Here is a 14,362-nt window from a genome sequence, read left to right on the forward strand (position 1 = left end):
AGCACGCAGGGCACTAGCTAGGAACACAGCATTTTTAAAGGGGGCAAAGTGACTCTAACATGGTGACAGGAAGCCATGAAGCAGAGATGGCCAGTAGTGAGGAACTGGCCGGTGGGGACAAAGATGACTATCAAGTTTCCCTACGTGAGTCTGTGCAAAGCTTCTATGTGGCCCTTAGAGAGAGAGCCTGTGATGAACAGCTCACAGGCTGCGCAGCTCAGGGTCAGCAATAAGCACCTTACAGGCTGCAATAAGCGCCTTAGAGACTGCACATTTTGGACCCTGTGATGAGTACCTTACAGCCTTCAATGAGCACTTTACAGGCTGCATGGCTCAGGGCTGGAGTGTGACTCATGAAAAAGAGAAAGGCCAGGTGACCCCAGGCCTCTTCACTCAGGTATGATAGCAGGACGGTGCTCATAAAAGGGTTTGTAAAAGTCTACTTACACTTGGAGAAGAGGGTCCCGTGAGTCTGGGTTTGCTCAGCGGCTGGATGTTCCCCGAGCCTTCGAAGTCCTGGGGGGAGAAGGAGAAGTGAGGATTTCAGAGCTCATTGCCAGGTGGAATGCTGGGGACTGGGGGCTTACAGGGAGCTCAGTAAGACCTCTACATTCGGGTCAGTACCCGGTGTGCTGTGCCTTCCAGTGGTCCTTCCTAACCATCACTCTGCAGCCACAGAAAGGGCAAAAGTACCTCAAATCCAAGTTCTGTTGTACATCCAGGGCCTGGGGGGCCAGGGGGACCAGGAGGCCCCGGTGGTCCCATGACCCCAGGAGTGCCAACTTGTCCGTTTTTCCCTGGGGGTCCTGGTAAGCCTCGGTTGCCAGGGTCTCCCTGTAAGGAAGAAGACAGGATAGTTACCAGCTGCAATTCCCCCGTGGAAGAAGAGTGTGTGCACCTGAGTCAGAAGATGGCTCCTTGAAGCTAATTAAGTTGGGGAATTCTCTGATGGGCGCTGCTTGATGGCCCAGAACAGCTGCTTCGCTAATTGACATTTCCCTTTGCCAACGTGCTCACCAGAGCGGTGAGGAAGGGGGAGCGTTGCAGGGGTACGCGCCCCACTGTCCCAGCTGGCCTCTCTTCCCTGAGCCACTGCTCTGAGGAGTGCTTCTCTCTGCCCTGTGACATTTATGGGTTCACTCCGCTGGCCCAGGGGTACACTGATAGCAAAGGGAAGAGGGGGGAGGGAAAAGCTATTCTCATTACCTTCTCGCCAGCCGAGCCGTTAGGTCCTCTTGCTCCCTGAAACACATGAACACAGGGGCCAATTAGGATGTGTCGGACTAGTCCTGCTCAGAGGAAAACACAGCATTACAGTCATTGAGAATAGCAGGATTCAACGGGATCATATATCTGGGTTTGGCTGGTGTCTCCAAGCTGAGCACACTACCATGGCTATCAGTCTGCTAAACAAGTCAGGCCCACACCTCGAGAAACCTATTCCTCAATAATTAACCAACTCCACCCCCATCCCCTGCCTTTGAGATTAAACTAAAGCAGGTGGCATGAAGCAGACTGGGAGACTCACACTGAGGAGGCTGACCCCCCGCCCCACCCCCACCCTCTGCCATGACGGAGGTTATGGGGTGCTTCCAGTTTTAAACCAAGAGAAGAGGCAGTGGCTAATTCTGATTATCGGTTTAGTTGGGTTGAGGAGCACCTTGAAGATCTGAAAGCACACTTCTGGGCATGTCTGTGAGGGAGTCTCCAGAGAGCATTACATAAGAGAGCAAGACCTGCCCTGAATGTGGGTAGCACCTTTCCATAGGCTGGGGGCCCATGGGTCAAGTTGGAAGAAACAGAGAGCCAACTAGCACAACATCCACACTACCCCAATCTCTCTCTCTGCTGCCAAGGGAGTTCCCAGATTCGTTCTGCTACATCTTCTGCTGCTACCCGTCTGCCTCACCATGGCCCAGACACAAACAACGGAGTTAGGCAAGCAGGCCTGAACCTCTGAACCTGTGAGTCCTGCGGGAGACGGTCCAGACATTATGTGGCCACACAGAAGCTGTGACATTGATTATGACATGCCCGCCACTGAAGACTGCATCTCTCCTTGCCTCTTTCCCAGGCTAGATCAAACCCATAGAAATAACCCACATCACCCACAGGCTGGGTGGCGAGTCTACAATACCCATCCTCAACTAAGATGGGAGTCACCTGGCCGGAAGTAACTAGGAATGCCAACTTGAAACAGACAAGAAGCGACAAGGTCTCTGCCATGGGGAGGAACTGTAGAGACTGAAAGGCCCTGCATAGTGGTGAAGAACACAAGAGCAAGAGGCAGCCAAGGAGGAGGCAGAAGTAGGGGGTGACCCTGGAGGAAGCAGAAGTACCCCAGGAGCCTACGACAGGGAGACAGGCTGAGTTCCTACATCAGGACGGCAGTCCAACACCAACCAGCTCCCCTCACCTTCAAGGCACACCCCCTGTCAAGGAGCACCTGTGGGTGCCCTAGTACCACATTAAACAATATGAGTTCTTTTTAGGAGTGAAGTGGGGTAGAGCTCTGGAAGCTTAGAAGGTGCATGGGCACCCAAAATGAGATCAATTTTGGAGGAACCCTGTCTGATGGACAGTTTACTCTTACCACACTTACTGAGAAACTCACAAGCCTCAGACGCAGTCACTGCCCACTTCCTTAATGGCCTGTGCCAACAGCGGCCTAAGAATGAAATGGAGATGCCAATTTTGAAAGCAAACACAGAGGAAGAATCAGCAATCTGAGGGAAGGCAAGACTAGGAAGGAGACAAAGTCAACAACAGAACAAAAGGAGCAAATGCAACCAGAACTTTAATATACTCAGAGAGAAAAGAAACAGTATTGTATAACCATGAAACAAGAACCAACTATTATGAGATGAGAATTATCTCAGAATAATGGGTATGAAAAAGAACCAGTTAAGAGTCATGGATATAAAAATATATCATGATTAAAAATGAAGAACTCTATAGGAATAAAAGAGACATATCCCAAAGAGAAAATTAACAGAGAAAACCAAAGACCAGGCTACAGAATTGCTCCAAAAGACAGCACAAAAGAATAAAAGACCTAGAAAGAATGACCAAATGGAGCTCAGAGCATAGGCAGGATTTCCGATATCTGATCAAATAGAATAAAAAATAAAGAGACCAGAGAAAGCAGCAAGAGAGAGCAGTAGCTGGGCAACCCTGCACTTGACCTCGGCAGAAGGCAGAGGGGCTCTCCTGAGCACTTCTGAAAAACCAAGAAACAAAACACCACAATCCAGAGGTCTCCAGATTAAACAACACCCCACCCAAGGCTAGTGAGTACCAAATGGGAGAATACATCTTTTAAAGAATCCTATCCAGTGACAGGACATGGGGGATTTCAACATGTCAAGAAAAAAATAAAAAGACTCCTGAAGTTTTCCAAAGAGAAAAGTCAGATGGCCTTAGGTAGATTGAACACAGCAGCAAAATCTGTCCCAGAAAACAGCGAGACTACCTTCAAACCTCAGGGGCAAATGGTTTCAAATTTAAAATTGCATACACAGCTAAATAAAACACGATGTCATTATTATGGTTCGGAACTCCCTATCTAGACCAGGCTGGCTTCAAACACATAGAGATCCACCTGCCTCTGCCTTCTGGGTGCTAGAGTTAAAAGCATGCATCTGCACATTAGGCCAAAAGGAGAATTTTAAGCAGCCCAAATCAGAAAGTTTGCACAGACCCGCTCTGAAAACACTGCAGGGATGTGGTCCTGCAAGAACGGTTGTGGAGGAAGCGCAGGATGTGGGAAGCAGTGAAAGGTGACTGCTTTTGGAACTACACATTCACTCAAAAGGTTGCCTAAGGCAGGACTTCTCTCCCTCCATCTGAGTCCAACACACTTCCTCGTCCAGTGGCTTGGCCAAGACACAGGTAGGAAGCCAGGAACTGAATAATTCTCAGGTTCCTTCCAGCTGGCTCTGGGAACACTTGCTGGAGATGAGCCTAAACAAAGTTCTTCAGATGATCAACAAAAGTGAGAGCAACCCTGGGAAGCCCGGCCGCTGCAATAATCTTTTTTTTTAAATTTTTATTCTTTTTTTTTTTTTTTTTTTGGTTTTTCGAGACAGGGTTTCTCTGTGGTTTTGGAGCCTGTCCTGGAACTAGCTCTTGTAGACCAGGCTGGTCTCGAACTCACAGAGATCTGCCTGCCTCTGCCTCCCAAGTGCTGGGATTAAAGGCGTGCGCCACCACGCCCTATTTTTATTCTTTTTTAATTAAAATTTCCACCTGTCCCCTTTCCCATTTCCCTCCCCCTCCTCCCAAATATTGCCCCTCCCCCCACTCCCCTTTCCCTATCCCCACTCCTCTTCTCCTCCCCCCACTCCATCCCCTCCCTCTCGATACTGAAGAGCAGTCCAAATTCCCTGCCCTGCGGGAAGACCAAGGTCCTCCCACTTCTATCTAGGTCCAGGAAGGTGATCGTCCAAACAGGCTAAGCTCCCACATAGCCAGTTCATGTATTAGGATCGAAACCTTCTTCAGGCCCTGAGGGGCTCCCTGTGAGGCTCACGATTCTCTGGTGAGGGCTGCCCAGGAGTGTTGGGATGAAGACAAGTGCTTGGTCTGTGTGGGGCATGGGGACAAAGTCTCCTTGGTTGGGAGACCCTGCTCAGTCCTTGGGCTAATGATGTGGGCAGTACAGGTAACAGCAGAAAAAGCATTGGGCCTGTCAGAGGCTCCCCAGGGCAGGGAGAGTGCTGGAGTACACCGAATTGTACACTCAGATCATTCGGTAGCTGGTCCTAGGCAGCCTGGCAGAACCCCTGGTACCTCCCTAGCCCAGGAGCCACCAGGGACGCCCTAGCTCTCTGGGGATGCAGAAGGAAATGGAACACTAAGCAGAGGAAGTAGCCATGACCAGAGCCATCACCCCCACCCCGGTCCACCCCGGGAACCAACACAGGCAAACTGAGCAATTGAGTAGGACCTTCTACCTGGGGCAGAAACGTGACTCCAGTACTGGGTTCCTATTGAGCTACTAAAAGTCAAGGCTGCAGTCTTAATTCTATTCCTCTTGGGCGTGAGCAGTTAGACTTTACATATGACCAGCTTCAGCCCCTCCTTAAGAAAAGTATCTACCTCTAGCCACACATCAAGCCAGCAGCAGAGATCTTATAATCACATTTAAAACTGTCCCATCTCTGAGAGCACTCAGCTGTGCTTCCAACTGATGCCATTAAATAGAATTATTATCACAAAGTGGGAAACTGCATTGTTTTCCATTACTTTCCAAGTTTGTTTAAGCCAAATGCACCTTGTAGCAGATTGAGAGGAAGTTCTAGAATCCATCTTAGTCCCTGATCTTTCTCTCTGATTATTTTAACACAGCTTGAACATGCTGAGAAGGTAGGACTTAGGTCTGGTCCACGGCTCATGGGTATGGGGGTCAGCAGTTTGGAACATGAGCAGTTTAGACAGGGGATGGAAGACTCTAACCTATTAGATCTTTCATGAGTGAGTAGGGTGAACATTGAGAGCTTTAATAAGTAGTTCAGGAAATAATCTGCTTTCCGAAACGGGGCAGCAGCACACACCACTCCTTAGCTGGAAGAAATCTGTGTGCATCGAGTCTAGGCACTTTCTTGGAACTCCATCTAGTAGAGCCACGGGGTTGAGTGGGAAACTGTACAGGCTCACCCTCCACAGCAGAATGAGTCACAATAGGGCTCTGTGTCACAAGATCATAGTTCAGAATTTAAATATATATATATTCTGCTTTGAGACAAGGTTTTACTATGTAGCTCTGGCTGGCCTGGAACTCACTATGCAGACTAGGCTAGCCTCAAACTTTTAGAGACCCTCCTGCTTCTTCCTCCACAGCACTAGGATTAAAGGTGTGCACTACCATGCCTGGTCTGTAGTTTAGAATTTGTGATGATCAATCTTGACTGTCAGCTTGACTGGCCTGACAGTGTTGAGATCAGCAAAGCATACTTCCAGGCATGTCTGTAATGGTGTTTCCAGAGGGGATTAAATAAGGAGGGGACGCCAGCCTGAATCAGGTTCAGATAGAACAGAAGTGGAAAAAGGAGAGCTCATAGCTCAGGCACGCACTCTGTTTTCTGGCCAACATGAGCTGCTTTGCACCTGCCCCACCATGGGCTTCCACCATGATGGCCTGAGCCTCTGACCTCTCTCTGCTCCACCATGGGCTCCCACTACTACGAGCTGACATCTCTAAACCTGAAAGCAAACCCTCCCACCTCTTCTCAGGTGTTCTATCACAGCACAAGAAGGCTAACATAATTCATTAGCAATTCTGACTCACTGTGGTAAACTAAATCATCAAAGGCATTATGAGATGTCAATATACAGGAGCACAGAAGAAGACAGCAGATATGTAGCCCTTTTTCTTCTTTTTTTTTCAAGTTTGTCTGCTGAATTTGTTCATGGAGTTAGTATTAATAATAATTTCATTTCAGGAGCCCCTACAGACTTCAATCTCTTTGGTTTTATAGAAGCCTGGCATGCAAATGTTGTGCCAAAGCCAGCTGCTAGTGAAAGAGAGAAGACAGAAGCCAAGCCAATACTGTGATGTGCTGGACTTCAAATACAGCTGGTTCCTGGATTCTGGGCAAAAGCAGCACAATGCTCAGAGTTCTCAAGGGTACCCTGATGTTGTTACATGAACCACGTTCCAAAGCAGATTGGGATTGCTAAGAGATGGGGACAGTGGTGATGATTTCATCAAATTTCTCTTCTAACTTATGAAAAGACAGAAGTTGGGTCTATAGTGACATTTCCAGCCCAGTGAGATTACTCTGAGACAGTTCTTGGGAGTTCAAGGTTCCCCATCGATTCTGGGTAATTGAGAAAACTTCAGAGGACAGACTTTTTCTGTGTGGGTGTCTCAGAGCCTTCTAAGGCTGAGGAATAACTCGAATGCCCCGAATCCTGACGACTTCATGCCCTCAGTCATTGCAAAGCTGGGAGCAGAAGCAGCAGTGTAGAAAGCAGTGGTGTCTGAGGACCCTGCTCTCTAGCAGGCTCCTCAGCTTCCCTACCAGATGTGCTCTGCAGCTGGGAAAGTAGGCCACTTCCATCTCCTTCTGCCTGGGACAAACGTGTCAGTTCAACTTAGCGTGGGGAAAATAAAAGATACTTCTATTTATACTAAACATCATAAATAATCTACCGGATACATTCTTCTGAGCACCCTTGACAACAGGTTTATGTGTGATAATGATGGTTATGTATAAGTGTATTAAATTTCCCAGACAAGTAAATCGAGTCTTATTCATCATGTGTAGGGGAGGCGCCTCACTTTGAGCTGGGCGTGGGAGTGCACACGTGTAAATCCTGTATTTGGGTGGGATAAGAAGGGGTATTAGCATTCAAGGTCATTCTCAGCTTTTATAGAGTTTGAGGTCAACCTGGGCTGCATGGGACCCCATCTTGCAACAAGAACACACACACACACACACACACACACACATTGAGATAATTGCCTGGGATGCTCTGTGTGCCTGGCAAATAGCATGAAAAAAGATTTCCTACTGCTCAGTCTATCCAGCCATAGGAGGCACTGTCTAGGCCTTATTGATGAAGCTGTGTAGGTCACAGCAGACCCTGGCAGGAGATGGGGTCAAATGTACCACTGGTCAAATGTACCATTCTCATAAGGGTCCTGAGACACTTATTTCTGACTGTCTGGTTGCCCTTCAACTCTCCAAATGCAAAAGTGCAAGTCCTTCTAGAATCTGCTTTTGCTTAATCCAAAAGCAGTCCATGTACCCGGCACAACATGGGGGCTCTTAACAAGCCCCAGGGATAAACCAGCAAAACTGATCCTCAGCAGTCACCCATGGCAGGGCCACTCTTCCTGCCTGCTGCCCTATGAGCTCTATGAGCTGCAGCTGACAAGGGCAGCAGGAGCAGCACACGGGTGTCTTCAGGCACAGACAGTGTGGGAGGACCAGCGGCTGGTTTGGAGGCGCTGGCAAGGTAAGTGTGGGTTGGCGGTGCTTCCTGCAGACCTAGATTCCTTATGAAACCGTCGGTTCGCATAAGATGAGTTCCCTAAAATCTCACCGTTGTGTCTTTTTCTGAGAAATTAATTTGCAACCAAAATCAGACTACTCTTTCCGTTAAGTTGGTGGAACTGGATTGGATTGAGAGGTCGGGGTGTCCTGGAAGGAAGCGTTTCAAACAATGTTCATAGAGGTGATGCCTAGGGCCCAGCCTCCTATCCAGTGGGTGCCTTGAACCCTCATTCACCCTATTAGCGCATCCCTAGTGCAAACTGCCTTTTAAAAACATTTATTATCTCTCTTTGCAGAAAGAGACTTGTCCTCATTTTGGCTGGGAAGGCTGCAGGGGCAGGAATTGCCTTCTTCCAGGAGCACTAGCACAGACAGTAGGCAGACAGACCTGCCAACAAAGACTGAAGGCAGACTAACTAGAAACGATAGCTTAAAATGGTGTTTGAAGAATAGCCCACTTCTTCATAAAAGACTAATAGAGGCCTGTGCTGGTTGAAAGGCTGTTTCCACTCTATGGCAGGATAGGATGTAGGGTACACAGGCTGGCTAGCATCTTCTGTGTCACTGGTTAGTTCTCAGTGACATTTACCATGTGTTCACAGAAAGAGGAAGGAGACGGGTGCTGGAGGAATTGAGAGAAGTCGGGCATTAGGTGATATCTATAACCCTAGCACTAGACATTCAGCAGAGGAATCACAAGTTTGAGGCAAACCCCAGCTGTGTAGCAAGCCCCTGCCTCAACAGACCTCAAACAAAATACTAACCCCAAATGAAAGAACGAGGAGGAAGACATTCAGGGTCCCCCTCACCTTATCCACAGTTCTATTCTGTGGTTTCAGTTAGCCACAGGTTGAAATTATTAAATGGAAAATTCCAGAAATGAGCAAGTCACAAGGTTGATATTACACACCATTTTGAAGAGCGTAATGGAATCCTTCAGCTTCCTCCTCCATCCATCCTGGGACACGAGCAATTCCCTGGTCTAGCATATCGCGCTGTGTACACTACCCACCCACCAGTAACTTAGCTGCCACCTTGTTATCAAACCAAGTATGGAATCATCCACCCGTTCCTTAACCTTTCTTTTACTTAATAATGACTCCAAAGTGAAGAGTAGTGATGCTAGCGATTTTGTTATATTGTTACGATTGTTCGACTGTATCATTGGTTATTGCAGCTAATTTTTGTTGTGTTTAATCTAGAAATTAAATGGATATGAATGCACAAAGATCATAATCTGTATGTGTGGGGAGGAGTCTTGCAACACAACACTTAGGATAAAGGAGAGTCACTGCATCTGAACTGGGCCTTGATGACAAAGAGACATGGCATTCCAGACGAGGCGAATAACACATGCAGATTTAGAAGCTGGCAAAGAGAAGCACGCAGCAACTGGCTTGTTGCTCTGAGCTGGAGCAGTGAGCAGGGGGTTCTGCGCTGTGGAGACAGCTGGTGCTAATGAAGATGGGCATTAGGGCTTTAGTGGTAACAGAGTGCCATTAGCATTTTCTCAGGAGCCAGGGAGTGCCCACTACATGAACGTGGGCAGTCATAGGGGGGTGACTGTGGGTAGAAAGGACATCAGTGAGGGTCCTAATGCTACACGGTAGGCAGAAAGAGATGTCTGGTTGGGATGCACAGAACAGTCACAGGTGTGCAAGTCACTCTTGGCAACTGACCAGTGATGACAGGGAAGGGACCAGAAGACGGAGCCTGGGAAGATAGGCCCCAGGGTGGATGGCGGCACTGCCATTCACTGGTGCTAGGGCATACAGGAGTGGGAAGGAGAAACAGACGAGAAAACTGTGAACCCAACCCAATGATGGGACGGACATCCAATAGAGATGACCGAAGAGAATAACAGAGAACAAACTCAGGGTAGAGGTCGGAGAGTGGCCAGGCTGGTTCCCTGTGTTGGGAACTCATACCATCTCCATACCTTCTCTCCTTTCATCCCAGGCTTGCCAGAGGCTCCATCAAGTCCAGGCTGTCCCTCAGGGCCCTGCGGAACATATGACAATCAGCTCACAGCATGGTTGCTAAAGACCACACAAAACCCTACCTAGGAAGGAGGGAAGGTTGAGCGGACAGGAGGCCAGTGAGCACAGGGCTAGCTGCTGATGCCCCAAGACAAGCATCCTCGGCTCCCTGAGTCTCCTCGGAGGAGGAGGACATCAGGAGCAGCATAGGACCAGATGGCCTCCAAGGCTTTCCCACACCAGGTCTAACTCTGGATCCTGTGGCAGGTTCCAAAATCTCCATGAGCCTGCACTCCTACCCCGCCCCATATGAATCAGGAAAGCGGTGCATCTGGTATGTTCTTGGTTGTCCTCCCGTGGAGCCTCAGAAATGACCCAGAAGGGGAAGATTTTGGTCCCTAGCCTTGAGTGGTGCTGGGTCTGTAATCTGTCTGTGAAAGGAAGCCCCATGAGCACAGAGCGAAGGATGAGGCTTTGGTTGCTCACCGGAGGTCCTGGCTCACCAGTAGCTCCATCCTCTCCAGGAGAGCCAGGGGGTCCCATGAAAACATCCGTTCCTGGTTTTCCTGGAATCCCAGGTGATCCAGGTGGGCCTGGGGGGCCCGGAGGACCCTGAAAAACAGTGTGTCGAAAGTAATGAAGGAGGGTGAATATACCAAGTATTTTTTTTCGTTTAACCTCCTTTCCAATCCTCCTAACACTCCCATAAGGAAAGAGTGGGGTTCCCACCTTGCAGTGGCAGCAACTGGGGCTCAATGAGGTAACACAACTCAGGGAATCATACACACACGGCTGAAAAGCAGCGGAGTTGGCATTTGAATGTAAGGTTTTCCAAGCAGCTCACACCAGGCTTTCTCCCCAGTGGCTTATACGATAAAGAACCAATGAGCTGGAGTCCCAGAGGAACCCCAGATAATTCTGCTTTCTAATTGACTGTAAGATCAGCCAAACAGCCTGTGTTTGACCTCGTCCTGAAACACTTTCCAAAGTGGACTTGTTGTTTCCCCAGCCTCCTGCTGGCTGTTGGGTCTCACCAGCCCAGACTGTTCCTGGTAGATCCACTGGGCTTTCACACCACGGAGACCAGTGGGGGCAGCTAAGTGGAGCATCAAGCTGGAGCAGCATGGCGGCTCAGGGGAAGGGCTGGAGAGAGGCCTGGGCCCAAGGATGGAGCAACAGCTACATGGAGAACCAGCCACACTCCCCTGTGGGTAATTTAGAGAGGACCAGTAAAACCAGCCTTGGGCATGCCAGACGTATCATAGGCACCAAGAATGGGCTAAGAGCAGACTGGGGGCTAAGAGCAGGGAGGGTTTCATACTGGAAACTTACCATGAAATGCTATCCAAACAGAGAAGGGACCAGGGTAATTCTTTCATAGGTAAAGGGTAGGGTGGGAGTTATGGGTAGAAATGAACAAACTTGCTATGAAGAGATAGGAGCAGCTTCCAGAGAAAGGAGAAGGGTGGAGAAGAGAGATCTCAATGAAAATTAGGCTTGCACTTGACTAAAATGAGACGGAAATGTCAAACGTGAAAATAAAGGAGAAATGTATGATGATCCCCACAGACTCCAGGAAACAGTCCCTAAGGGCCCATCTACTTTCATCGGTTGCCTGACCCCATGACGTTCCCTCCCAGGTCCCCAACACCAGCCCCCAGCACCCCTAATACTCACTCTCAACAGATCCTCATTGCCCACAAAGTCTCCAGAGCCCACATCTGAGTCCAAAACAGGGCCAGAGCCTTCGGTCTCCACTCCTACCTGCAGAAAAAGAGAAATTCCCACAAGGAGGTTCAGGGACCAGTCTCCACAGACGGCCATGCCGTTTCAAGTGCTCCCATATTCGGCAGTCTTAAAATGTCTGTGGCCAACTTCTGGCCTCACCTCTATTCCCCTTTCCAGCGGGAGTCCGGCCTCAGCCTCCCCATCATTCGGCCTGCAGGTGGCCTGGTCTCAGCATCCTGTTAATCCCTCCCGTTTCTTCTCCAGGGAACTCCTTAGTTCCTAGGTGGCCTCCAGTGTGAAACCACCCTGAAGGTGAGGTTTGGATAAGGCTTTATTTGATCACTGAGAATGTATATCCTGAGTCCCCACTAAGAGGTCCCAGGAGGATCAGGGTTGCAAGTTAGAGCTGGGGCAGGAAGGTCACTGTCCTGTGGCTATCAGAGGGAGGCGTGGTGGTTTGAATGAGAACGTTCTCCATAGGCTCATATGTTGAATACTAGCTCCCCAGTTAGTGGAACCATTTGGGAAGGATTGGGAGGTGTGGCTTCGTTGGAGATGTGCCATTGGATTTGGGATTTCAAAAGCCTATGCCAGGTCCAGTCTCCATCTCCCTTGATCCATAAGTCGAGACTCTTATGTAAGCAAACTGTCACCTTCTTCTCCAGGACCATGCCTGCCTGCCTGCCTGCCTGCCTGCCTGCTTCTCACCATACTGATAATAGGCTAAACCCCTGAAACTGTTAGCAGGCACCCAGTTAAATTAAATGCCTTCCTTTATAAGTTGCCTTGGTCTTAGAACAGTATATAAGACAGGGATAGTAGTAGATGTAAGGAGACCCAATCAGGTTGCTGCTTTTCTGATGGAGGAGATTTATGTTCAACCTCTAGCACTATAAACACAAAACAAACACCAGTATAAAACACAACCTACTGTAGAAGTTATCAGTCCCATAGCAAAAGCAACAAAGTGCACGAAGAACCTGACAGCACCCACAGTCCCACCACTTCGAAACAACGCTGCTAACATTTAGGAAGGGCGCTTCCTTCCAGAGTCTGTATTTCCTAACAGTTAAGACCACACAATACACAGGAACTTATAGCCATCTTCTTTCACTTAGCATGATATGGTTAGCATTTTCTCCAACATTGAGTACAAATAAGAATAATTTTAATAATGTCGAATGTTCCATTATTTGAATAGACTTTACTTAGCTTTCTTTTGTTGGTTAATTAAATCATACCCAATTCTTCTACTATGGGCAGATATTAAGGCTAACATCCTAGTAAACAAAATCCGTTGTTACTTATCAAGTTATCTCCATTGAGGAGGATTCTTAGAACCAAATTCCTGGTTGCAATTGTGTGGTGGTTAACTTCTAGTTGTTAATATGCAGCTTTAGGGTCGCTAATATATGTGGACGGAGTTTCCCAGAAGCAGCAAGTACATCCAGCTCCCCGACCACAACCCCTACTCCCCACCACCAGGGTGACTAACCCCACCAATCTAACTTCTTAGGACAGAAAACTCAAGGATATAAGGGTGGGTGGTCCAGTTTCTCCAAAACACCAAACAGAAAAAGGTGGGAGGCAGAGACAGAAAAAAAAAAAACAAACAAAAACAAAAACAAAAAAACAACAACTTGAGAGATGATTGTTAGGTCCAAAGGAGACTCCAATTCCCCAGACTCCAAAAGGCAGCCCACCTAGACTGTAGGAGGACTTCTGGTGGCTAGATAAAAAGCCTCAGGAACTTGTGAAGCTGGTTCACCTCTAACAAAAGAAGCCATTTTCCTTACCTTGGACAGAAGGGACACATGGCTAACTGTGGCGCCTGTTAACATATCAAAGTGCTTGCTGCTTTCAGGCTCCCTCAGCATCACATGTACTTGTTACACATTTCACAGTCCACGCTATCATCCTGGTCTTTCTCAGTGCCTCCTCTACCCTAAACTCCCTCCAGCTCATGGGCTTCCCTTCCCACACCACAGCTACTCATTCTCCTTATAACCCTGCTATTCTTTATATGTTCTCTCTCTCTCTCTCTCTCTCTCTCTCTCTCTCTCTCTCTCTCTCTCTCTTTCTTCTCTCTCTGTCTCTCTCTGTCTTCTCTCTCTCTCCTCTCCTCTCTCTGTCTTTCTCTCTTCTTTCTCTCTCTTCTCTCTCTCATCTCTCTCTGTCTCTGTCTCTCTCTCTCTTTTCTCTCTTTCTCTCTCTCATTATGTTTTTTCTATTCTCTGTCTCTGAACCCCTAGTGCAGGCCACTGGAGCGTTGCATCTGAAGGGTCACATGGCTGAACCTTGAACCTTGAATCATGACTTTCAGAGAGCCACTCTAGGCACTGACACACTGAGATGGGTGACCTACAGGAGGTTCTCCTTGAGAACCATCTTCATCCTGATGCAGGCTTGCAGTTTGCTCCCTGATTCACACAGGCCTGACTCTGAGTTGCCTGCTTCTCTGAGACAAAGGGCCACCCCTCAGCTGGTGACCGCACCGTGTGCATAGATGATTGTGAACATCTTCTCAACTGACTCCCCAGCCGTCCTGTGCAGACCAGAAGCCTGCCTGAAGAAACCAAAGGATGGCTGACGGTTCGGAGTAGCGGACCACAGACAGCCTCAGACCCTCAGCTGAGAGGCCCCGGCAGGTCC

At 48.5% G+C, this 14,362-nt stretch overlaps 1 protein-coding gene across 1 annotated transcript in view; it reads right to left on the reverse strand.

The window, feature by feature from the left end:
- Window positions 1–14,362, reverse strand: part of Col15a1 (collagen type XV alpha 1 chain) — a 101,616-nt gene that overhangs the window by 33,503 nt on the left and 53,751 nt on the right. Inside the window, exons 12-17 of the mRNA XM_057790402.1 lie at window positions 11,660–11,746; window positions 10,469–10,594; window positions 9,943–10,005; window positions 1,207–1,242; window positions 694–834; window positions 448–516 (exon numbers count right to left, since the gene is read on the reverse strand). Of these exons, the coding sequence (XP_057646385.1) occupies window positions 448–516; window positions 694–834; window positions 1,207–1,242; window positions 9,943–10,005; window positions 10,469–10,594; window positions 11,660–11,746 (522 nt within the window). The remainder of the gene's footprint in view (window positions 1–447; window positions 517–693; window positions 835–1,206; window positions 1,243–9,942; window positions 10,006–10,468; window positions 10,595–11,659; window positions 11,747–14,362) is intronic.

Source organism: Chionomys nivalis, chromosome 16 (assembly GCF_950005125.1).
Source record: "Chionomys nivalis chromosome 16, mChiNiv1.1, whole genome shotgun sequence".
Taxonomy (NCBI): Eukaryota; Metazoa; Chordata; class Mammalia; order Rodentia; family Cricetidae; genus Chionomys; species Chionomys nivalis.